Source organism: Lissotriton vulgaris, chromosome 5 (genome assembly GCF_964263255.1).
Source record: "Lissotriton vulgaris chromosome 5, aLisVul1.2, whole genome shotgun sequence".
Taxonomy (NCBI): domain Eukaryota; kingdom Metazoa; phylum Chordata; class Amphibia; order Caudata; family Salamandridae; genus Lissotriton; species Lissotriton vulgaris.
In genome coordinates, this window is record NC_141693.1 from 114,366,571 (window position 1) to 114,391,345 (window position 24,775).

At 44.1% G+C, this 24,775-nt stretch overlaps 1 protein-coding gene across 1 annotated transcript in view; it reads right to left on the bottom strand.

Moving 5' to 3' along the window:
* The window catches only part of ENTR1 (endosome associated trafficking regulator 1), a 261,223-nt gene that overhangs the window by 171,487 nt on the left and 64,961 nt on the right, over window positions 1–24,775 (bottom strand). Inside the window, exon 3 of the mRNA XM_086921025.1 lies at window positions 10,523–11,143. Within this exon, the coding sequence (XP_086777151.1) occupies window positions 10,523–11,143 (621 nt within the window). The remainder of the gene's footprint in view (window positions 1–10,522; window positions 11,144–24,775) is intronic.

Here is a 24,775-nt window from a genome sequence, read left to right on the forward strand (position 1 = left end):
AAAGAAACACATATGACACATTATAAAACCATCGAAAATAAACAGCAAACACATATTGTACAATGTAAAATCATTCCACCCTAAGAAATAAATACTACTTGAGTGAAACAGATAAAAGGCCATACATTTAAAAATTGTTGAACTTAAAATTAGGTGGGAACCTGCGACTTTAGTATACGGGTGCGAGTATGCCGGACATTTGTGAGAAATTTAGCTAGTGCATACACAGTTGGGCCCGAAACATCAGTTTTTAAGATTCTATACATCGGGAGATACTCCCTACAACCAAAGTTTCTGATGAGTGGTAGGAGCCAATATTTCCTGGCGGCCTTCTAAGTTGGACAAAACAAGACCAGATGTAAGTCGCTTTCCTCAGCACAAGTGCATGCCGGGCATTGCTTCGTAGAGGGCGGTGTTGACCAGGAGCTAGTGTAGGATCGCAGAGGCAGTGTGCCATATCTCCATTGGAGAAATAGCTTCCTGGCCAGCACGGGAGACATAGCGTCCAGGACCCTCTCCAGCCTGTATGAATCCTTGCTTTGCGTGAATACAGATGTTAATGACCCCTCACCCTGGCAGTCTAAGGCCATAGCCAGTTTCTGCTCATGATAAGCATTGGCCAAGGCTCTTCGTGGGATCCTTAGAGAGGCATTAGCTGGATCGGACCACAGGTCGGGGAGCCCCAGTCTCACACAGGACTTTTTTATGTATTTTATCCAGGGGATCTGTAGAGCTTTGGGGTGGGTTAGAAACTCCCTCAGTTCTGCCCTGTAGGTAGAAAGTTCTTCACTACTCCATAGCCTTCGCCAGAAGACTATGGGTCTGAGACCTATTTCATCTGCTATTGGTCTCAGTCCCAGATCCATCCTCAAAGGGAGAAGCGGAGTATTAGACGGGAGTGCAACTATCTGTCTAATAAAATTATTCTCAGTTATAGACAAACTGCGGGAGGATGTATGACCCCACAGTTCCGCCCCATACATAATAGCACCCCTGGCCTGTGCCTTGTAGATCTGGATGAGCGGCCCCAACGGACGATATGTGGAACTTTTCATCATCCGAGCAATGCCGCCAGTGGTCTGCACTAATTTAAGATTAGCCCTAGTCTGGTGTGTTCCCCAGGACATGGTTTCATTCAACGTTACACCAAGGTATTCAAAGGTGGAGACTCTCTCTAAACGTGATGATCCCAGTAGGGGGTTCGGGCGTGATCTTTGGGTTGGGTTCAGGACCATGAACTTCGTTTTTGCAGCATTGATTTCTAACCCCCTATCTGTGCAGAAAGCCACAAAAGAATCAAGGATCCCCTGTATCCCCATGGGGGTTTTGGACAGCAGCAGGGTATCATCTGCAAACATGATTGCAGGTACCCTGCTGCCGTTCAACCCTGGGGCGTCAGTGTATTCAGTGCCATTGAGATGGGCGATTACCCCGTTGACAAAGAGGCAGAACAGGGTCGGTGCCAATACACAACCCTGTCTAACCCCCCTGTCAACGGGGAATCTGTCCGTTAATTCCACAAGTTTCCCACACCTGACCCGGGCATAGTTGTTGTGATGCAGTCTCTGTAAGATTATCAGGATGTCCGGGGGGACCCCCATCTCGGCCAGAACACTCCAAAGTTTCCCTCTGGGAACCAGGTCGAAGGCGGCCCTCAGATCCACGAATATGGTGTATAAGCTGCCGCCTTCGAGTATCGCTGCCCTCCAGTAAATAATGTTCAAACGAAAAACCTGGTCCACTGTAGAGACTCCCTTCCTGAAGCCCGCCTGGTACGGACTAAGGGCGCCCGTCTCTTCAGCCCAGTCCTGAAGCCGGTTCAACAGTATCCTGCCAAACAGCTTCTGTGACACGTCAATTAAACTGATTGGTCTGTAATTGGCTGGGAGCATGGGCGAGCCCTTTTTAAATATAGGACCCACCTCTGCCCCCAGCCAAGTACTCGGGATTTCCATGCCGTGCAGAACTCCATTAAACACAACGGCAAGATAGGGGGCCCAAACGTCGGGCTCCTGCTTAAACAGGTCCCCAGGGAGGCCATCCAGTCCTGGCGCCTTTCCAGATGTCAGTCCTGCTATTGCTGCCTTAACCTCCCCCATTGTTATCAAATCCCCATCATACTCAGCCAGTCCATTGCCGATGTCAATCATAGTTTCTCCCAACTCAGAACTATAGAGAGACTGGAAGTGTGCCTGCCACACCCCAGCTGCAATGTTTGGATCTATTGCCGAATGGAGGTTCCCCGACCCCCCATTTACTACTCTCCAAAACATTCGATGGTCTCTTGTTGCGAGGGAAGTAGTGAGCTCCTCCCATTGGTTCTCCTCCCATTCCATTTTAGCGTGGGAGACTAGTTTTTTATATGCCCGTCTGCTTTCTCGTAACTTCTCTCCACCTAGTCCCTCCTTGATACTTCTGAGGAGTTCTCCCTTAGCCTTCCTGCAGGCTGCATTGTACCATGAGGATTTGTGTTGGTGCCCCCTCCTCTGATTCTGTGCCTTACTAAAGAGCTCAGAGGCCGCTCCCTTTATAAGGTCCTCATGAGCCTGGTATAGTTTATCATGGGAATCTTTATTGCCAACGTCATTAGCTAGATCTCCCACTTTTTCCAAAATAGGAATTAGTCCTGCGTAGAGCCTCGGAAGTCTCACTTGGCTCGTGGCTAATCTTTCCCACCTGATTCTTCTCCTGTTACCCAGTAGAAGATCAGGTTTGTTCTCCTCCTTGGTTGTTATAGAGGCATCTAGACCGGGGTGGGTTTGATCAAGTTCAAGGGCGTTATGATCACTATCTAGTCTCTCAGTGACCCTAAAGTCCAGGATAGATGACCAGTTCGCTATCTGTACAAGGGCATAGTCCAAGCGGGACTCTCTTCCCACTCTGTTATACGTGGTTTTGCTTGGTACATCAGACTTGATACGCCCATTGCAGGCTCTGATTCCATGCATTAGGGTAAGGGCAGTGATCTGCAGTGCTACGGGTGTCCATGCCTTCGGGGGAGGTGCTACTACAGAAGGTACTGACCACCTGGACTCTTCTTCCGTGGGGAATCCCTCTAGGAGACCGGCCAGCGGCTCGAAATGAGAATTTAGATCCCCTCCCACTACATAGGGTATGTCTCTTGGCATTTCAGATAAATAGACTGAAAGTTAATCTATGGTGGGAGATTCTCGCGAAACTCCCACTGGCCTGGAGTAGGTGTTTATCAAGGCAAGTTTCGCTGAGTTCGGCCAAACCAATAGAACCACAAGGATGTCGTCTGATGGCACCGGTAAGCGTGAAGCCTGACATCCTAGGTGGGATGCCACCCAAGTTGTGAGTCCACCTGAGGGGCGGCCCTTGCCCTCCCACCTCGCCTGGATGGAAAATGACTGGTAGCCTTGGTGCCTATATTCTTCCCTTGCCCAAGTCTCCTGGAACATACAAACATCCCCAGACTCAATGTAAGTTACCCAGTCTTGAGTGTCCAGCTTATTGGCTAGGCCGGCCACATTCCACCAAATTAGTCTCAGGTGCGCCGAAGCGACAGCGGGGGGGCTTGTAGAGGTAGAAATGACAGGGGAGCCAATGCCAGATGCTACACCAATTGCTACATCAGGACCCTTGTCAGAGGTAAATCTAGTTGGATCGGAGGGTTCACTGAAACCATTATCCGAGGTAACAGGATTTGAGTCAGGGTTTGAGGACAGTCAATCAACCCCATCCAGTCCATTCAGACAATTAAAACGGTTATAGTCCAAGAAGGGTGTCTCCGGAGGTCGGTAAACTGGTCGTGCAGCATATCCCCTATATCTGGGTCTCCGTTCCACCCTTGTCCAATTGCCTTGTGACAGATCATGATGCATACGAATAGGGGGGAAGAAGAAAGAGACTGGCAAAGTCTGTATGGTAGAATCCGGTGATCTATTTGACCCAGCGCAGATGTGTAATACTGTCCCAGGGTCTCGGAAAGTCACCATGATGCAGTCCCCTGTTATTGATTTTCTCGTCTTCCCCAACCATGGTACCCTTCTCACCATAATGATCTCATTATTGAGATAGGCTGGGAGAGGTCTGTTCCAATTCAGCCATTTGATGATTTTCCTCTTGAGTGAGTGGAAGTTCTCACTTTCACCCATTTCAAGAGGGGGAGCGCCCGCCAAGACCACCATAAGGCTGTTAGCCTCCGGCGGCAAGTCGGGTCTCCGTGGTCTGGGAGCAGGCTTGCCAGGGAGTAGGGGAGTAATACTAGCATTAGGTAGGGCCCCAGGGTTTGTGCCAGGGGCTGTACTGTGGGAAGCTGGGCCAACTGTCTGTGGGGGTAAGGTGTTAGAATTGTTAAATGGAATTGGAACTGGATTGGCCATGAGTGGCTGCAAAAGGGGGACGGCAGCGGTACCCAAAGGGGGTCCTGTGTTGGTAGGAGGGTTTTGAATGTTGAGGGAGGTTCCTATTGGTGGATTGGACTCAGTAGTTCTACTCTGTTTGCTGGCCGATGTTTTCAGGCTGGTTAGGGTTGCCTCCATCTCTACTTTCTTCAGACTCTCGCTAATGGGCAGCAGGAGTGATCTAAGTAGAAATTCTATGTTCCCCAAAGAAGTGACAGGGGGTAATATATTGAGTGGATTGTCCCCTTGGTCGCTGATGGAAGCAGTGGTAATGGTGTTAGTACCCTGGGGAGGAGTAGCATTATGCACATTCACTATGGGCCTGTCAGACGTAGGTGCGGACTTATGTATTTTTCCAAAGTCGGAATGGGGGATCTTGGTCTTCCCCTGCCCACCCCTCAACTTCCTTCTGCGCTTATTTGGTGGTGGGCCATGCACCTCTGCCAGGACAATTTGCTTTGGCTTGTTTGTCCTGGTTTTGACTACGGGGGGCGTTTGGGTAACTAAATCAACAGCCATACTGCTGGAAATTGGGAGTGGGATGGCGTCCGTGGTCTGTTCAGAGAATGAGCCAGAGTTAGGAATGCTATCCCGTAATAATAAAGGGACGCCTTCTTGGGATAGTGGATCCTGACTACCATTAAAGGAACCTTCCTCTTGGGAGATAGATAGGGAATTATGTCACTGAGGGGCCTATTTTTCATATGTTCAATAGAGCGGCGGCGCTTTGCCCTACGCTTCTCCAAGGAGGTTTCCTTTCCCCCATCAGCCTTTGCTGATTTAAAATAATTGTCCAGAGTCCCGGTGTTACCTCCCCCCGCCTTCACTGGTGTTCCGGCTAGGGCCGGTGATGGCATGTCCATAACCTGTGTCAAAAAACCAAATGGGAACAAGGAAGTACAGGCGAAAGAGAGTGGGCCCAGCCCAGCCTCCTGCGGCCCCTGACGGCCACAGACGGTCCCGCCCTTGTCCCGGGCTTATCCCCGGGTGCTCCAGCGCGCTCCCGCATCGCGTGGGTTGTTGTTTGAATTTATAGGAGGGGAGTTGAGCTGTAAGTGGGGCGGGGCTTGCAGGGAGAGCGGCCAGGTGGCAGGTGGCGCGGGTTAACAGGACTGCTGGGAAACGTAGTCCTGTCCCGCCGCTCGCAGCCCTGCACTCACCCAGTCCCTCGCAGGTGATGACCACAGCTCTGCAGATAGGCGGCTGACGCGCCCCAGCGGGACCCGCGAAGCGGGTTCCGCAAGAGGTGGTGGTGAGTCCCAAGAGAATCCAACAGCAAACAGTAAAGTCAAACGAGGTGTCCCAGGGCAGCGAAGCACACAGAGGCTTTTTCAGGCTGTGAGTGGGGCGGGGCTTGCAGGGAGAGCGGCCAGGTGGCAGGTGGAGCGGGTTAACAGGACTGCTGGGAAACGTAGTCCTGTCCCGCCGCTCGCAGCCCTGCACTCAACCAGTCCCTCGCAGGTGATGACCACAGCTCTACAGATAGGCGGCTGACGCGCCGCAGCGGGACCCGCGAAGCGGGTTCCGCAAGAGGTGGTGGTGAGTCCCAAGAGAATCCAACAGCAAAGTCAAACGAGGTGTCCCAGGGCAGCGAAGCACACAGAGGCTTTTTCAGGCTGTGAGTGGGGCGGGGCTTGCAGGGAGAGCGGCCAGGTGGCGCGGGTTAACAGGACTGCTGGGAAACGTAGTCCTGTCCCGCCGCTCGCAGCCCTGCACTCACCCAGTCCCTCGCAGGTGATGACCACAGCTCTGCAGATAGGCGGCTGACGCGCCGCAGCGGGACCCGCGAAGCGGGTTCCGCAAGAGGTGGTGGTGAGTCCCAAGAGAATCCAACAGCAAACAGCAAAGTCAAACGAGGTGTCATGCATACAATATACCATCATAATTAATAAACATAAAACTAAATAATATGTTCTACAGTGTTCACAGGTAACATAAAAATTCCATCCTGTCGTTCAAGCCAGTCGGCTGCATCGTGCATAAATAACGAATCCAGAAATTCTCTTTGTAACAATTTGTTCTTCATGCTTATTCCATCAGAATTTACCACATTTTCCAACACCATAAATTGCAACTGGGCTACATTATGTCATTTTTCAACAAAGTAGGCTGCTACTGTAAATTTCAAATTGGATGTCCTGATGTTACTTTTGTGTTCTAGAACTCTTGTTTTTATTTTCCGTTCTGTATGGCCTACATAGCATGAGCCACATGGGCACTTCAGTAAATAGATCACGTTTGAAGTGTTGCATGTGGCATTCACTTTTAATTTGATGGTGGTTCCTTTCATGGGATGGTGTAGGATAGTTCCTTTCATGACATTATTGCATTTGCTGCAATTATAGCACGGTTGCGTGCCTTGAAATTTCTCGTTTGCAATTCTGATCTTCTGTGGTTTTTTTAACAGTTCCTTGAGGTTCGGACCTCGGGTATATGCAAACATAGGTGGTTGGTCAAATAAACCTTTAAAATCTGGTTCCCTGCTCAACAGTTGCCAATGCTTTAGGATGATATTCCTATATTTATTACTCAGCGTGTAATATTTGGAAACCACTGTCATTCTTTTGTTGTCTCTTTTTTCTTTGGGTGAGAGTAATTCTTCCCTTTTGAAGCTTGCCACCTTGGTTTTAGCTTGCTCAAGTACATGTTGAGAACAAATTGATACAAAGAGAGAATTTCTGGATTTGTTATTTACGCACGATGCAGCCGACTGGTTTGAACGACAGGATGGAATTTTTATGTTACCTGTGAACACTGTAGAACATATTGTTTAGTTTTATGTTTATTAATTATGATGGTATATTGTATGCATGTTATCATGTTAAATGTTGAGTAGTATACAACAATTAACACATCGATAGTTTTTTAGTCCTCAGATAATCTTTTCAACATACAACACACATAATCATTATGAATTCGCACATAACTCACCATTAGCGCTATATGGAATCCATATACTAACCCACTACAAGATGGCCCCCAGTTTGACTCGTTCCGAGTCTCTTTTCTATGTTTTACATTCCGCTGTTGAACGCGGATTTTCAATTTTATTTAACAAAGCCACACACAACCTCGCGGTAACCACATCGAGTGATGATGCAGGTTGACTGACATTACTCTGAGTAAGTACATTTTTCCTAATGTTGACCCTAGGGGCGTTTATGAGATATTCTATCGCCAGCCGAAATGAGACTCCATATAATGAAACTCGAGATTGTTTTTTACGTTTTATCAAATGAGATTTAGACCGCACAGCAATGTTGAGCAGTTTGAAATATAGCGCGACTATAATTGAACCGCGTTTGTTTTTTGAGCGCAAACTGTTAGTATGACTCGAACATGTTATCGTACAACATCACATTCATATTTCAATGGTAAGGAGGATGTTGATATGCCGGTAAACATGTGTTATCAACTGTTTTTATATAAAAAGACATCGTTTGATAGAATAGGTTTTGAAAGTAGTGTTGCCTCAATAATGTGAACTTTGCCACATGATGTAGTACCATTCATTATCATTCTTTTTTATTCTCATTTACCATTATTGTTAATGATTTATTATTACGGTGTAATGCAGATACTTGTTGATTGAAATAGATCACAGAGGACTGACCACTATAATCAGACCAATGAATTTTTGTTACAGAGATTTCCCCTGAGGAAGTGCTTTGATAGGCCCGAAATGCATAGGGATCTATGTTGAAATGTTTTGGGAAACTCAGATTGACAAGATGAAGAATTGAAATTGGATTGTACAAATGATTAATAATGTGGACATCAAAAACTCAATGAAGTAAAGAACTTAATGAACTGACAATCGTATTGGTGTACTTTTTATATACACCCTATCAAGGGTTTATTTACGCTGTGCAATGGGGGACAAACCCTAACAGGATTTGCTCTATAGATAATTTGGAAACGCTTGATTTAACAGAAAGCGAAGCCCCGCTGCAGGCGACAAAGCAATAATTTTGATTACCACGCGGTGCGTGTCTTACCCATTTGTCTATTTTAGGCTAAACCAGGATCCTTCAATTGATGTTCTCCAATGGAGGTTGGTTAAAAGACTCTGAAATTCCAGTGTGTGTCTATGATAATGCTTCTATTTCTGATACCTTGCATACGGTCGCGATTTGTCCCAGGTCGGTTTAACTACATACGGCAACTCTTTTTACTTACGAATTTTAAACAAGTGGGACCAGCGCTTTTGTTTCAACAACTTTTACCCACACCCAAAGTGTGCTTCGTTTTATCTTGGTATTTATCAGATGTATTGAGAATGGAATAATTAGGTACCTCTGTATTACATGTTGTTTTTATCTTCGCTGTTGTATTTTATTGTGTTTTAGATACTCTTTTTGGAATGTTTATCTGTGCATTTACTCTAATGATTTTCTTTGGAGGAAATAAAATAAAAATCAAAACGTTTATACTGACTGACACAGAAAGCTACTTAAATGTATGTGTATTATCTCTGCTTAAAGCACATGCTTATCCACACTGGATTAAAGCTTATTCCCAGTGGTGAACAAAGGTCTATTAATCCATGAACTGTCTCAAGTTACTTTATTGCTAGTCTATTGAGCGCTTATCCACTACATAGTAACAGATGCTGCCTTGTTCAAATACTCCAACATGACTATTATATGGTATGTAGAAAATGTTTTTTTAACCAGATCTGGGATAGCGATATATGCATTTATCAAAGATAGGGCATTCTCCAGATGAAGACAAAGAAGGTGAAAGCTCTGTCTGTCGAAGACTTTCAAGGCTAGGAGTTGCAGAACTGTGGAAAGTCTCACAATTTATCTCCAAGAGGAAACATCTGAGTGCAGTGATCTATCAGCAGCAAGGATAATGTATGAGATTAAAATGGGTAAAAATGGTAGGCATTATGGGGTCTGGTGGGAATCTGAATTCTGCACAATCACCTGCCTTTATGAATATTTGAATATGGCAAGTTCATTAATTCTTTGTTTGGTAATATTCTATTTCAAAAAAACACAAATTTGTGATTAACAACTTTGTTTCGGTTTAAAAGCTACACAAAAGGGCACATTTTCACATCAGGAAACATGAGCCACTTTACAAAGTGCCTTAAAAGTACACTGCCACAAAAAAAGTAATTAATAATATAGACATTGACTGAGTTCAACGTCCACATCTTGATTGGCCCACTGAAGGCTATGTGGTTGGAAATGCTCAAAATCGGTTGTGGAAGAGGATTACAAAGTTTGGATGCATTAACAATGAAGACTTTAATGCCAGCCATTCCCTAAGGACACAGGAACAGCAATACGGTTATCAGTAAGGAGTAAAGGATTCTGGCTTGGTTGTAATTTTGGAATATGAACACAAAGAATGCTAGGCCATGTCTGAGAAGGGTTAGTGACCAATACAGAATGCACTGAAAAGTGTTGGTTTTGGGCCTGACTTCCACTATACAATAGATAAGGCTGTTGTGATTATTTCTCTTGAGAATTATCCTGAGGCGAGCTACAAGATTCATAGGCCTCTGAAGGATTCAGATGAGGAGGCAAATGAGTGCTGCAGTGGATGCATTTACTGTCAGAGTCTTGAGAAGGTGAGTTCCTTTTCAACAGTTACAGAGCACATCAATTAGGAGAGGACATTTTTGAGGATGCAGCGGTAGAAGAAGAAAATGCATGTACACAAAGTCAAAACAAAGAGCAGTAGGTACCACAAAGCTTTTCACGACAAAGTTCTCAAATAGTTGTTCAATCTCATCATCCATCACCTGATGGAGAAAAAGGAAACATTCTACTTCTACTAATACAAACCTGGTCAACTCTCCACCCCACTTCATATGCTTTGGAGAGAATTTGCAATTTGTCTTCTCCCAAGGAACTCAACACCACAACACATTGAACACACCACAAAGATATAAGCCTTTTGTAGGAAATAGAAAAATTGACATTTAAATGTGCTTTTAATTAATATAAATCCCAAGACATCTTCACCTACAATACCGAGGCTCATTAACATATGTGCACGGATCAAACATCCAAATACATGCTCGAAAGGTGCAACAAAACGGCACATTTCCCTATCAATATGATGATAGTTCTTTTGAGACTAGCTTTAGAGTGATTAAAAACAATGCTGGATAAATAAAAGCTAAGAATTCAACATACCTCATCACAGTTTACTTGCAGAGACTGGATGCGAACGTGTGCTGAATAATCTCCATGTGCAACCATATCTGGGTCTGGTGTTTTGAGGCGTGCATCTAGTAACGGCAGGATGTGGTCATCTTTCCCAAAGAAAACATCCGGCAATGACGAGCTGAAGTCTGTACTCCCTTGGGATATATCAGGCAGAAATGAACTAGATTCCGCTGTTTCATGGGACACATCAGACGAAGAGGAGCTGATATTAGCTGCCTCCTGAGAGATATCTGGCAAACGTGAGCTGCATTCAGTTGTATCACGAGACAAAGCTGGCAAAGAAGGACTGTATTCTCTGCTCTTGTTTAACTGCCATGAACTGACATCTGACAGATCTGCTGATGCAAGTGCAAATGAGTCAAACTTGTTTCTTTCGATGGAGATAGTACCATCCGGCTTAAGAACTTGTTCAATAAATGATGGTTCATAGCTCTCATTCCAGTCATCGTCAGAGTCATCACACAGTTCATCATCCAACAATGGGTCAACTGTTGGGTTTGGGAAGAAGGTTTTATGGAATTCCAGGTTAACATTCTTGGTCTTTGGCGGCACTGAAGAATGAGGCAGCCCCTCTTGCTTGTCTGGATTCTTAAGCCGAAGAAGATCCCAAGAGAGAAAAGAAAAATTTAGTGTAAGGTTTTCTTAATTGTTGGAACAGAAGAAAATACACACTGAAGGTGCTGGGGAAACCATCCGTTTGTAAAAGTCATCCTTTAATGGCTGTCACTGCAAAACAAAAACCTTGCACTGTTTGGCATGACAAAACCAGAAAAAGGAGACACCTCTATTGAATGCAGAATGTCTTCTGCAGCACCTAGTCAGTACACAATAAAGCAACAGCATGGATGTAAAAGGAAAGTTGTATTTTGACATGCAATTCTTTCTAAATTAAGATATTAGGTAAGTGAAACGGCTAGGGTTTACTTTTCTTGTGCGACAAATTCTTGCTCCCTTGCTTCAAAACACTCTAAATATGTGGTTAGCAGCAGCCAATATTTGCATTAGTTTTTAATTGATTGTATTTACTCCAACATTGTAGGGTTTTGTGTTATATCTTAAATTAAATTCTTGGAGCCGCAGTACCACCTGGTTTTTAAAAACGTATACCTTACTAGATCATACAAATAAGTACAACATAAACTCAAATTCATTTATGTTCTGTCCATTAATATTCTACTTTACTTTTAGAAGACATAGCAATCTGAAAACAGACTTCAGAAAAAAAAAATGTTTGTTACAGCCAATTAGAATTTTAAACTATCTTCACTTTATAGCAATCTAAAGGTCTCCTAACAGGCGCATGCATCACACATCAAGAAGTATATAGGTTGAAACGTCACCCAGGAAGTATATAGGTTGAAACGTCACCCAAGAAGATGACCTTTCTTTCAGTTAGTTACTGCTGTCATTCATTTGTCAAAAAAGTCAAGCACATTCACAAAGTTACATACCTTTATCTAGAGATCGGCAGCATAAGTATCTTCTATAGCTTCTGATATTCTGACCTAGAATTCGAAGCCCAACTGAAAATTACCCACCCCTCAAACCCCGCTCCTCCAGTCCACTGCAAGGGGCCACATACAACTCCAGTTTAGGTCCACAGCAAAATCTCCAGTTACATTCCATCCCTGTGATTCTGTCATTCTTTTTGTCAACATGGCTGTTTCAACTATTGATACACTTGGAATAGGTTCCCCAGATGTAGGTGAAATGTCCAGTTACATTTGTTTTACAGTTTTTTCTCCTAGGCACTCACAACCTTCTGTCAACAGGACCTCCTGCACTCTCCAGTTTCAGGAGAGAGGTTCCAAAGGTCAGGAACGCTCCACTGGTAGGACCAGGACTAATATATTCCTTGGGGTCTACGAGGGGCTAGCTCTCCTAGCTCTAGTCCTCGCCCTCACCACTGAAGCAGCTTTGCAGTCCCGGAGTTGCAAAAACAAAGTAGGAGATCCTATTTTCTTTAAAAGGTCCTCTGTCAGGCTCATAGGAGTTTTTCTTGTAGTCAGCAGGTGAGTTTTCCAATCTTCTCAAGGTCCAACCTGCTCACTGCTGTGAATTAGTCAAGCAAGGCATTTACAAGGGTGGAACCAGACGGTGATTAGTTAAGAACCAGGGACAAATTAGAGTGAAATTAAGGTGTTTCTTAGTCCAGAAAATTTAGCAGATGACGGATATGCTTTCACCACAAAACGTAAAATGACAACATCCATATTCCTCTGTGCCTCTTCGATCTAAACCATTCCCAAGGCCAGCAAAGTTACTCCAACCTAGCATCAAAGAAAACCTCCCCCTCTCTTGGCAAATCCATTCTTAGCTATGTATGGTCTGCTGTTCTGAAAAAGGACTGCCACTGGAAAAAGACCATGGTGTTATTTGTTCCCTCCCTATGGATATATGGGCCTGGTATATTGAGGCAAATCTACCTAGTGACTCATTTGTTGGGTTTACCTTAGAAGCCACGCTACTGGCTCCCGCTGTTTTATTGTTAAAGTTTTTGTTGACCATACTGAATGATTTATTATTGTTATTTTCACACCAGTTTTCTCGATTACACTCCATTCTTGTTGGGAGAGTAGGGGAACGAGATGTAGCTCATACTGTCATGTAGGGTGCGACTGCGATGAATGCCACATACACTTTTCTTACTGATCAGAGAATACTTTCTCACATCTTACAGGCCACAAACAACTATTTAACTTTCAAAGGGAGTCGGGCAGGGAGACAGGTCGAAGCAGGACCAAGGGTCAACAACAGTGCAAACACCTTTCTCTGCCATATCACCCTAAACATAAGCCCTGTGGGACAGTTCATATCACTATAATAAGGAACATGCCACTCAGAGAGAGAAGCATCTTTAAAAATTGCCTCATCTGTAAATATATGCTTGATGGAAGGAGCTACTGTAATCTTATGTGGTTGTAAAAGTAGCAATATAACACTTAAAACATCAGTCTTCCATCATGCACAATTGTCTACAGAATCTGAAGATGGACTATGGTGGAAGTGTGGGGCGGGGTAGGGGCTGTAGAGTGGAGACCTCCTTGGCAGCGTTGTGAAAACAAAACTAGATGTAGCAGCTATAAAGGTACTGGTATTGAAAAAAATTGATACTGTTGGTACTAGTAGTTTTAAATTACGAAAAAATATTGATTTGCCACTGAAATATGATTTTCCTCGCACTACTATACGTGTTCAAAAGGCTAATAAAACTAAAAACTGGAGATATTCACTATAAGGTAAATGCAATTCCATTAGCAGGTAAACACTTCATGGTATAGAAGTATTTGGCAAATAAAGTATTATGCTTAACCAAAACAGAGTTTGTGCCTTAACTGGTGACCGACAATGTGCACAGGAGAGGTGTAGTGTGTATACTATGTGGGGAGAATATTTCTTTCTAATGTAGATTTGACATCAGAATTATATGATAAATGTAGAGCAAGAGGCATGTGTAATGCCATCCCCATCTCTTTAGCATTTCAGAACTGTTGACCAATCAACATTTTGGGAAGTTCACAATTGATTTGAGAACGCAAGGATGATTGCTTGATAGCTAACTTGATCCAAAGCTAGATTAAGGAACGTGTGAAAATGCCTATGTGGAAGGCAAGACTATTTTAAAACCATGGACAATATTGAGGTAACTCAAGTTTAGTAACGGTGTTCAGACATATTTATTACATACATACAGAAGAGATGAGTTCTGCCAGACACACTTTGTCCAAAATTCACTACGAGACTAAGGTTGTTATTGAACTCCTAACACAGAGTGGATTAAGGGTTCATGCTTCTTATCCAAGTTCCTTTCGCTCAAATAACATTTGCCCCAGGAAAGAATTATCTTCGATTACTATGGAAATCTGATATTACTTCAAGAATGGTGAGTACGGAATACCAGCATACTAGGTATTGACACGAAAAGGCCATATTGCTTATTGACTCGTATTGTGGGATAATGCACACTAGAATAGCCATCTTACAATGTAAAGTCCTAAATCATAGAAAGGTATTGGTTGAGATGGTGGTTTCACCAACATGGCCAATGTTATATCCAGACATATCAATAATAATACTCCACACACACAATCTTCCAATGTAGTACCTGTAGCCTGAGGATCTGGTCCAGTGTGGACATGTTTTCTCTGAACCGTGCCTGTAGGGGACGGAGTATCTTGTGTTCCTCCATCCAACTCTTCAACCGAAACAACAACACTTGCGCAAATATTTTTTGGCTTATGTCCTTGAGGCTTATGGGCCTATAGTTTGTGGGTAGCAACAGGGAACCCTTTTTAGGGCTCGCCTGGCGTAGCAGCGCGAAGCGCTGCCGCTAGCAAGCCTTATTGTCGCTGTGTTACCTCCCCAAGTGATACAGACTGGTGCACGAGCACAAACCGGTCTGTGAATGCATGAGCCGCAGGGAACGCCAACGTGCATGCTCACGGCGTCACGCTCCTGCCCTCCCGCGTCTATTCCAAGGCGTGCTCCAGACCGACTTGTTAACAGAAGGGTGAGCACCTCATCATCCTATCGCTGGCTAGGAATTCTTTCTATACTGTGAACTCTAGGCTTTTGTGTTTTTTTTTCCTTCACAGGAGTTCCTCGTAATGAATGATCATTAAGTCCTTAAGGGGTAATTCAGACCTATTAGGATTGTGACCTTTACCTAATTGCAGGCCTTGCGATCTTGAGGGACGGGTCTCACCACTCCTTTGGAGTGCTCCCTGTGCCATTTATAGGGGTGCCATAATGGCGGCTGGCCAGTGCCATTCAACCCTTATTTGCTTGAGTCACCTAGTCACCTACTCACAGTCGTGTGAAGCATCGGGAAAGAACAGGTTTTAAACAAGGTTAGTGTGTATCCAAAAAAAGTACATTGCGTCAGTGTTTCTCTCTTCAGAATGTGCGTGCTTAATGAGGTAGGACTGTTATCACAGCCCTCCCTCTCTCTGTCCGTGGGGGAAAGCGCGGGCTCGTCTAGGAAACCACAGCAACACGCCCGATGTGAGAGGAGGCTACAGACTGCATTTCTGTCATTTATAAACATTAATACTTGACTTTGTGTGTTTTTTTATTTTATTCAAGGGCATGAAGAACTGCATCCTGGAGTCCAGTCACCCTGAGCACGAATCAGACCTCCTGCCCACTAAAAACGTATCTGTGCGTATATTTATACCTCAAATTGACTTGTCAGACTGGACAGGAATTGTAACTTTTGTTCAGTTGGTCTGTTGGAAAATTTCGATAAAATCCTTTGAAAAATGAGCGCATTTGAGCCTCTAATTTGAACTTCAGTGTTTGTGGTGATAATAGTTTTTAATTTAAAATAACAATTCCACAGTTGGTGTTTCCTGGCGTATCAAAATTAATTCAGTTAACTGCTATACTTTAATTCTGCTTGTTACACTTTCCCAATTTTTATGCAAGTGCTGCACAGTCATGGGTTAAAAATGAGAATGGTTCACGCCAAGTCTGTCAATGCTTAATTGAACAGTAAAGTTGAGAACTGTTCTCCTGCTGTTCGATGAAGTGATGAGAAAACAGCTATTTTCACTGAGTGCTATGGTGGTGGTCTTGTATCCTCTTTTAAGCAGTTTACAAGTTAAAAACATGCTTTGGAAGCTAGAGTCCGTAGATGGAAATGTGTCCATTAACGAATATGATTGTACAGTTGATGCCAGCATCTCTCATTTTATAACAAAACGTGGCAGAAAACGATATTTCGGAAGGCCAGTAGAGTTTATGTATTTCTAGGGAATGTATGCTGAGGCGTTTGGCAATTCAGTGTGAAGGGCTGCCGCAAGCCTGTGTATGTTTTAGAAGAAAAACGACCAGTGTATCGTTTGAAATTCTGCAACAAAAGTGTCTCAATAAAATTGTATTTCTACATGTGTAAATGGCGTTCAGTCGTTTTGTCTTGGAAGTTTTCTGTTGATAAGTTTTTCTTGTGTAAATTTTCGCTGGTATTTTTCCATTTCACCCATTCTTTTAATTTTGGTCCATAATTATGTGTTGGTATACATGTGTCTGGTTGTTTTTATCAAGAGACTTGTGTTGCTCCTTTACCCACAGCCCAGCAGGGGTCTTTTTATGTCTGCTGTGACTCTGCAGCTGCCATCTTACCTTGTGTGATCAACAGAAAACCCTTTCAGCTGACAGGTGGGCCTTGGCTCTACCTGCTCATTACATTTTTTGGAGTAGAGAATTTAATTGTGCAGAAACCGTTTGCTGCCAGTGAAATAGAGTTCTTATGTTGCCCTTTTTCCGTTGTATGGAAACATATATTCAGTACAGCAGGAGTGATTAATCATGGTGACAAGTCTATTGGTGCAATAGTGCTGATCTGTTTATTATGAAAAGTTATGACAAAGGCAGTAGAGTAGGCCTGACCTATTTAGTGTGAAGAGCAAATATTAAAATCAGTAGGCATTTAAGGTGGATTATTACACTGTTCTAAAGCCTGTAAACTTGTCTTTTGTTACATAAAAAGCTGACTTCCTTAGTAGGAAAGGGTTTTGGTGTTGGTTACCCTCTGTGATAAAACCTGCAGATAAAAGATTTTTTAGGACCAGTTAGAGAAATTGTAGTTTGTTGTGCCAACTGTAATTGTGTATATATTTGTAATTTTATGACTGTATTCCTGATGGGTAGCTTGTGGAAAGCTTATGCTCGCCAATGTAGGCCTAAAATAGTTTTGGTAACAATCCAGTGATAAAGGTGATTCTGATTTGTTCACCAAGACAAGTTAAGTCCTGTGCCATAGGGTTGCCCCGTTACTTAGGAAAAGTCATAACATGGCTGTAGACCAGGTGTATTTCTTGCAAACAGAATTTGTTAAAGCCAATATGCCTTTAAGGGAGACTTATTACAATGGGTTAAAGCCTGTAAGCCGGTATTTTGTTTAATGAAATCTCGCAGATTACAGCAGTAGGCAAGAGCTTTGGTGTTGGTTAGCCTCTCTAACAAACCCTTTAAGACTCACCTTAAAGATTTGCACTGTTAAAATCCTTGATAGGCTCCCGTAAGGGGAGTTATGATGACTAGCCAAATATACAGGCCCGATTGGTTTAGTGGTAAAAGTTATGTCTGATGCCATATACAGGATCTGTATATATGAAATAAGCATATATTAAAGTCAATATAGCCTTCAAAGGTAGATTGTACATGAGGTATTGTGTTACATGAAATATTGCAGATTCCCTTCGTAGGCAGGAGTTTGGGTGTTGATTACTTCGTTTGAAGCCTGCTGGTATTGCACAATTTGTACTGCAATAATCTGTGCTAGACCATTTTAGCGGGCTCTGACTGGTTTAGTTGTGGTCCAGGCTTTTGAAATCAACCCATTCATTTAAAAGTCATGTGTACATGCATATATAGGCAGACTTTGCGTCATCCCTTTTTTTTGCCCCAGGTCTGTTAAGTGTCATTAACTCACTGCTTTCATACTTGAAAACCTAGAGCATGGAGCAAAGGATCAAGCCCTTTCAGCCATTGGCTCAATTTCCTTATGATTGACAGCATTTTGCTTGATGTCAATGCATGCCCAATTGAAAATGTGTGCAGTTCATGCCAGGGCTGGTGTCCCAGTCTCGGACTCCTTGTAAAGGCCCTTTTTAATTTATTTTTCTAATTCTGCTTTATAATTTTGTTTAATTTTAGAAAATAGCCTGACAATGCATCTGGGCCATTTGTTTGCCACTTTTCATTCCAAGTGTGCCACTTCCCACATGACTATTATTTCTAACCTGAGTAGCGGTCATGGAATGGTATTGTACATATTGAATCATTGTTTTATCATTCCAGGATGGCCAACATGTTGCTACTAAATTAGTGGTCATGTTGGGACTTTCAAACAATGATACACTGAATGAAGCATTCTGCTATGCTTAATTTAACTTTCTATTATAAACCTGCCGTGTTTAGGCAGAGGCATGAGTTATTTTCTCTACTTTTATCCTTTTCAGTTATCTTGAATATGCTTCTTGAATACATGAGTTTTATTGTGGATCGGTATGTGGGTAAAAGCAAAAATAGGCAAGTAAATGGAGGAAGAAATGCAAGGATGAATGGGAGAGTGAATGTATGTTGTTACTGAATGCCTAACCCCCCGTCCCTAACTGAAAAGGCTCTTTCAGTTGTAAGCCAGAATCATTGGCATTACCAGTGCTTGTTTGAAAACTCATGTTTAGCTTCCCCTCGCCTTAAATCAATTCTATTAGTTCCTTTTTTGGTTTCGCATGCGCAGTCTCGCTGGCAAGATCTTATGACTTTGATGAGCTTTCACTTGCGGGCTTTAAGCCCCACCCCTCTTTCCCATTACAATACAAAAGGGGGTGATGGACGGAGCGCCTGAGCAAATCAAACACTCACCCCCAGTCAACTGATCTGGGTTTAATCCATCACCATTCTTTAGCTCACTCCGCCACCCCAGTTTATGCTAAACGGTGACCAGCCATTGGGAAAGAGGTGTTGACGTTCATTTTTCTCTTTTGGAGCCGTCCCACTTGGACGGACTGCCCTGACTTTCTGCTGGCATAAAAGGTTTGTTATCTTTATGGGGGCCAAACACATGGCCCCATAAAGATAATAAAAACCTTTGACACCAGCAGGAAGTCAGGCCGAGGCCGTCCAAGTGACGGCTCCAAAAGAGAAAAGTGTACATCTTGGCCAGCGCTTGTTATTACTGTGCCTGAGAATGTTCTCTCCTGTTCCCTGCCCCGGCGCATCACGGGAGTTCTATGGCCGCCCATCCGCTGTCTCCCCTGGGTCTCTCCTGCCACCGGCTGCACATTGCACCGGTCGCCTCCCTCCTGCTCCTCCCCCGGTACAAGCAGTAGCTTCAAGAAGCCCCATTGTATCGTCACCATAGCCTCTCCAGTGGCCGAGGAGCCCTCCCGCTCCACGGACTTCTGCCCAAGGAGGAGACTGGTGCCGCCGGCTCCCTCGCCCTCTTCCCAGAGTACGACGGCCACGGGATGGTTATTGCTGTGCGAGACACTGGTGTGGACCCTGGCGCGCCGGGTATGCAGGTAACAACGTGCATGAAAAACAGGGACTAGAGCAGATGTAGCAGGTGCAGCTGCTCCCACCCTTCCTTAAATCTGTGATCTTTGGGTCACGAACAGAAGAAGCAACAAACTGTTCCAAACGCAGACGCTGGGAAGTGTAGCTTGCTTTGTTCCGCTTCTGGAGAGCGTTTGGAAAACGAGCCTTTCCAGTCTACTGATTACTACACAGTAAATCATTGCTACATGTGGGGTCTACCCAACTGAACATTTCTATGTACTGAAGGTTTATTACCTATTCTAATGTTTTCTTTCTCAATGGCTAGGTTTCAGTGTAGTCCGGGCACGCAGTGATGACGAATGTTATCAAAAGCGGGGACGTCACTAGCGGGGGATGGTGGCTAGAAAGGAAATTAATTCTTCAAGAGTTTTTGACTCCTGGCCACATCTAACTGGTCTCGAGTACACATTTATTAGTGCAATAGTGATCTTTTGCGCAAAGTTAAGGAGGACACAGGATGTCAATTGAAGATGTTTCTATCTTTTTGGCTGTACAGCAGAGGTGGACACCCACCCATGTGCATAATCCACCCGAAGGCCTCCCTTGGCCACATGATATTGTAGGAGTGCCAAAAGTAGCAAAACTTGGTTTTGAAACTTCTTCTCTTGCCCACGTCTCCTGGAACATACAGATTTCAAATTGGTCAATAAAATGCCCCCAATCTGGGTTCTCTCTTAGAGTTTAGACCAGCTAAGATCCACGATAGCATTTGCAGCTTTGATGGATCCAGGGTATTTGTTTTAGCGACTGCTTCAGTGTTGGGTGAAGGCAAGGACCCGCAAAGTCCAAGAGCAGCTTTCTTAACAGTTCACTGTTTACTGGAGTGAACTGGTTGCTGATTATGGCCGTATTGCGTCCCTCTTTTTTCCCTGCTCATGCTCTGACTGGTTTTTCCCTTCCCTGCTGTCGCACGTTTCCCTAGATCCTCCTCGGGTTCAACAGTTCCTGCCTGAGTCTCACCCAGAAGATCCCCGCGTCCTGTACCCTTGGGCTCGAGTCAATCTACTCCTTCTAGGCCATGAAATCTATTTGATGTTAGAATATTGTATATTGGCTGACTGGGTCGATAATGATCATGGGGAGCTATATGGTAACTTTGGTTTTCTTGTCTCCAGCCCCATCCAATATTCTTTCGTGCTTGATAAGCTCTCTGGCTCCCATCATCTCTATTCAAAATATCTCGAACACACGGGTTTCTAAAGTTTATCACTATACAATCACCATAAACATCCTTCGGTCTCCAGCCCAGCCAGTCAACTCTACGTTTTGTTAAAATCTCTCCTGCTTCATCATACCTAAATTGTCTATGGTTAACTAACCAGAACAAACATTTATTTTTTATTTTTTAATTCATGGTGCGATTCATGTTGGCTCCCTCCAAGAAGGAGGATGTAGGGAGTTGAGGCAGGTGGTAGGGAGGGGAGAATTTTAATTGAAGGCTTCTGTGCGCTTGTTGGGCCCTATACCCGCCCACTGTTTATTCGACTGCCAATCCTTGTTAGGCTGTAGGTTTGAAGGCCTTGGATTAGGTCTGGTTGGGATAGTGGGTTGCTGTCTCTCTAAAGTGACTCTGCTAGGGGTTGTGGGTTGCTGTCTCAAGGTTTGGTGCAGCAGTAACATGGGCGTCTTTCTGTGTTAGGGACGGGGTGGCCATACTAATGTTGGTTTCAACCAGTGCTATAGGCCCAATGCCAGTCTCGTAGTTCCCATTTGCAAATCCCCTGTCAACAGCTCCCCTATCACATGTCAGCTCCTTGAGCAGGGTGGCCATCTTATCAACCCTGTCTACAAGGGCTTTGAGCTCATCCTGAACTATGGCCCTAACTTGTATTTGCAAATCCACCATTAATTTGGTAACCCAGGTGAACCATGCAGGTTGTTCAGTGAGCGATTCGGAGCTATTTACTAAACCTCCCATCCCAGTACCACTGTCATCTGACTTCTCTCTCACCACCTTCTTCCTTCTACCCGTTGTTTTAGCTTGTGGTTTAGGTTTCCCTTTTGTGAAGGGCCATGTTTGTGAATCCCCCTACTTTGCTCGATAGTAATTGCTTCCACTGCGGGCGATTGGCCCCCTGGGATGTCGGTAAGCAGGGATCCTGAAACTTGCGATGTGTCCAAGTCAACCAGAGGGAGTTCCAAATTTGGGGTTAAAGATAGTCGTCTCTCTGTCCGCTCAATTTCTGTTGCTACGGCTCCTAGTGCCTTCTCGAGCATCCTATCTGTAGAGGTAGGTTGGGCCTTAGTTTTTGGCTTGTTGTTTCCTTTCTGCACAAACATGTTAGCCCATTGTCCCTCGAAATTACAGGTAATCTTACAAGGAGATGAAATGTTGTTTGGATACTAATAATTCTCTACGGGTGATGGGGTGCAAGGAAGACGAGACAGAAGGAAAACACAGGGCGCAGAGTGCAAAAGGCACAACAAAAACCCCCCCACAAAAGTGCAAATTACACGGTTCAATTTGAAGAAATGCAAGGGTGTGCAGGGAACAATGTAACTAGGACCATAACAAACATAACACAGAACTCAGGCCGCTGACAGGTAACTGTACTCCTATAACATCTTTTGAAAGACCTGTGTGGCTAAGATGAACAACAGACTAGGTGTGCAGTCAAAAACTTGGCCGTTAACCATTAAAAGTAATTAGAAGCAAAACAACTTTTGACAGTTTCTTTTAGACTGCACTGAAACACCAACCCTCACTTAACGGACAGCCTATGGGATTTTTAACAGTAGTTGGAAGAAAACAAGTTACTTATCTGTAACTACAGTTATCCAGTATTGGTATCTTTCATAAATTCACATGCCTGAATCATTCCCCGTCGCCGAGGCGGGAGTCCCACGGTAAAAATATATATACAAAAGCAGTGCCTTAGTAAGAAATGTAGTAGGCTAAAAAGAAAAGAGGCCCAGGAGGACCCAAAACTTAGTAGCCTATCTACCTTATTATATGAAAAGAACTAAAAAATAGTTCCAACCAATCAGCTGCCAGCACCCTCTAGAACCTTCCTAGCAGAGGCAGTTCTCCTCAGATTTTCTTAGCACAAGTGGGAGTAGGGATTCCAAATAGAGAACTGTCTCGCCGGGGAGGAGGGTGGGTGCATGTGAATCTATGAAAGATACCAATACTGGATAACTGTAGTTACAGGTAAGTAACTTGTTTTCTTATCCAGTATTGGGGTATCTTTCATAGATTCGCATGCCTGAATCAGAATAGCTAGCAGTAAGCCCAATAGTGTTGTTTGCGGATGGTGGGATACAGGGTGTATGTACACCCAAACACATCCCGGAAGGTTAGAGTATTAGTAAGGTATACATAACAATTTAAAATTAATACTGTATGTAAATTAACCATACTTTGCAATAATAGACATCAATTAACATATGAAACATAATATATATTTATAAGTTCGAGCTGTAAGCTTCGCAATGAATAAATTTGGCTTGAATACTAACCTGTTGTGGGCTTCATCCGTTTGAGGTAACTTTTCGATGGATGTGTACGGCTTGTCTCGGCCGTGGATGCAGCCCTTTCAGCTTTTGCTGGCCCTGGCGACGCCCAAACGACGTCTCTATATATATAACCTACTGGCAGTCGCCAGTAGATATATATAGTTAGGACTTAGTTACCATAGGAAATTTCGAACATTCTATTGGGAATAACTTTGGCGCCGATTGAGGGATCTGCATGTAATTTTCCTTAATTTGCCTCGCTGCGCTCCGCTCCTTCCCTGAAAGTTTCAGGGGGATTCGTCAAGCGGGGGCCGAGAGAAAAATGGGGGTCCCAAAACGTGTTTTCCCCATGTTCATTTCCATAGGGACATTCTGACAAGGCTACAGCTCGAACGGCTGAACGGAATTAAACCAGATTTGGCAAAATGGTAGGGACTGGTATGCAGCAGTGCCTTTTGTATGTTTGGTGTAAATCCATCCAGTAGTTTTTGAGAAAATTGAATTTGAAATTTTTGAAATGCCATTTTCTATGGGACCTTTAGACACGGCTACAGCCCGAACGGTTGAACGACCAAACTTGGCAAAATGGTAGGGACAGGTATGCAGTAGTGCCTTTTCTTTATTTGGTGAAAATCCCTCCAGTAGTTGTTGAGAAAATTGAATTCGAGCAAATTATATATCTATATGCGCTCAACATTCTATTGGGAATAACTTTGGCGCAGATTGAGGAATCTGCGTGTAATTTTCCAGAATTTTGGCCAGCTCCGCTCCGCTCCTTCCCTGAAAGTTTCGGGGGGATTAGTCAAGCGGGGGCCGAAAGGGGGGTCCCAAAACGTGTTTTCCCCTTGTTAATTTCCATAGGGACCTTTAGACACGGCTACAGCCCGAACGGCTGAATGGAATTACACCAAACTTGGCAAAATGGTAGGGCCTGGTATGCACATGTGCCTTTGCTATGTTTGGTGAAAATCCCTCCAGTAGTTCTTGAGAAAATTGAATTTTAAATTTTCCAAATGGCATTTTCTATGGAACCTTTAGACACGGCTACAGCCCGAACGGCTGAACGGAATTACACCAAACTTGGCAAAATGGTAGGGACAGGTATGCAGTAGTGCCTTTTCTATATTTGGTGAAAATCCCTCCAGTAGTTGTTGAGAAAATTGAATTTGAGCAAATTATATATCTATATGCGCTCACCGTACGCGCACCGTACACGTACCGTACGCGTACGTGCGCGTACCCTTACGTGCACGAGCGAGTTTCTGATTGGCTGGCAGTCGAGTGCCAACATTCCAAACTGTCCAAACCAGGAAGTGTTGGCCACCATCTTGTTTTTCAGGAGAACGGAGGCACAAGAGAGCCCAAAACAAGAGTGGAAAACACGAAAAGGGGGCAGGGTAGAGACCCCCCAACCCTCTAGCCCTTCTCAGGGGGTCCCAGAAGGACCCCCAAGGGCAAAAAAAAACAAAAATAAATTCGAAAAAATCGAGGGGTACCCACACCGTACGCGTACGGTACGCATATCGTGCGCGTACCCCGTGATTTAAAATAAAAATCTTTTTTCTTTTGCACTTGGTGGTCCCTCTGGGACCCCTGAGAAGGGCTAAGGGGTCAGGGGGTCTCTACCCTGCCCCCTTTTCGCGTTTTCCACTCTTGTTTTGTGCTCTCTTGTGCCTCACTTCTCCTGAGAAACAAGAT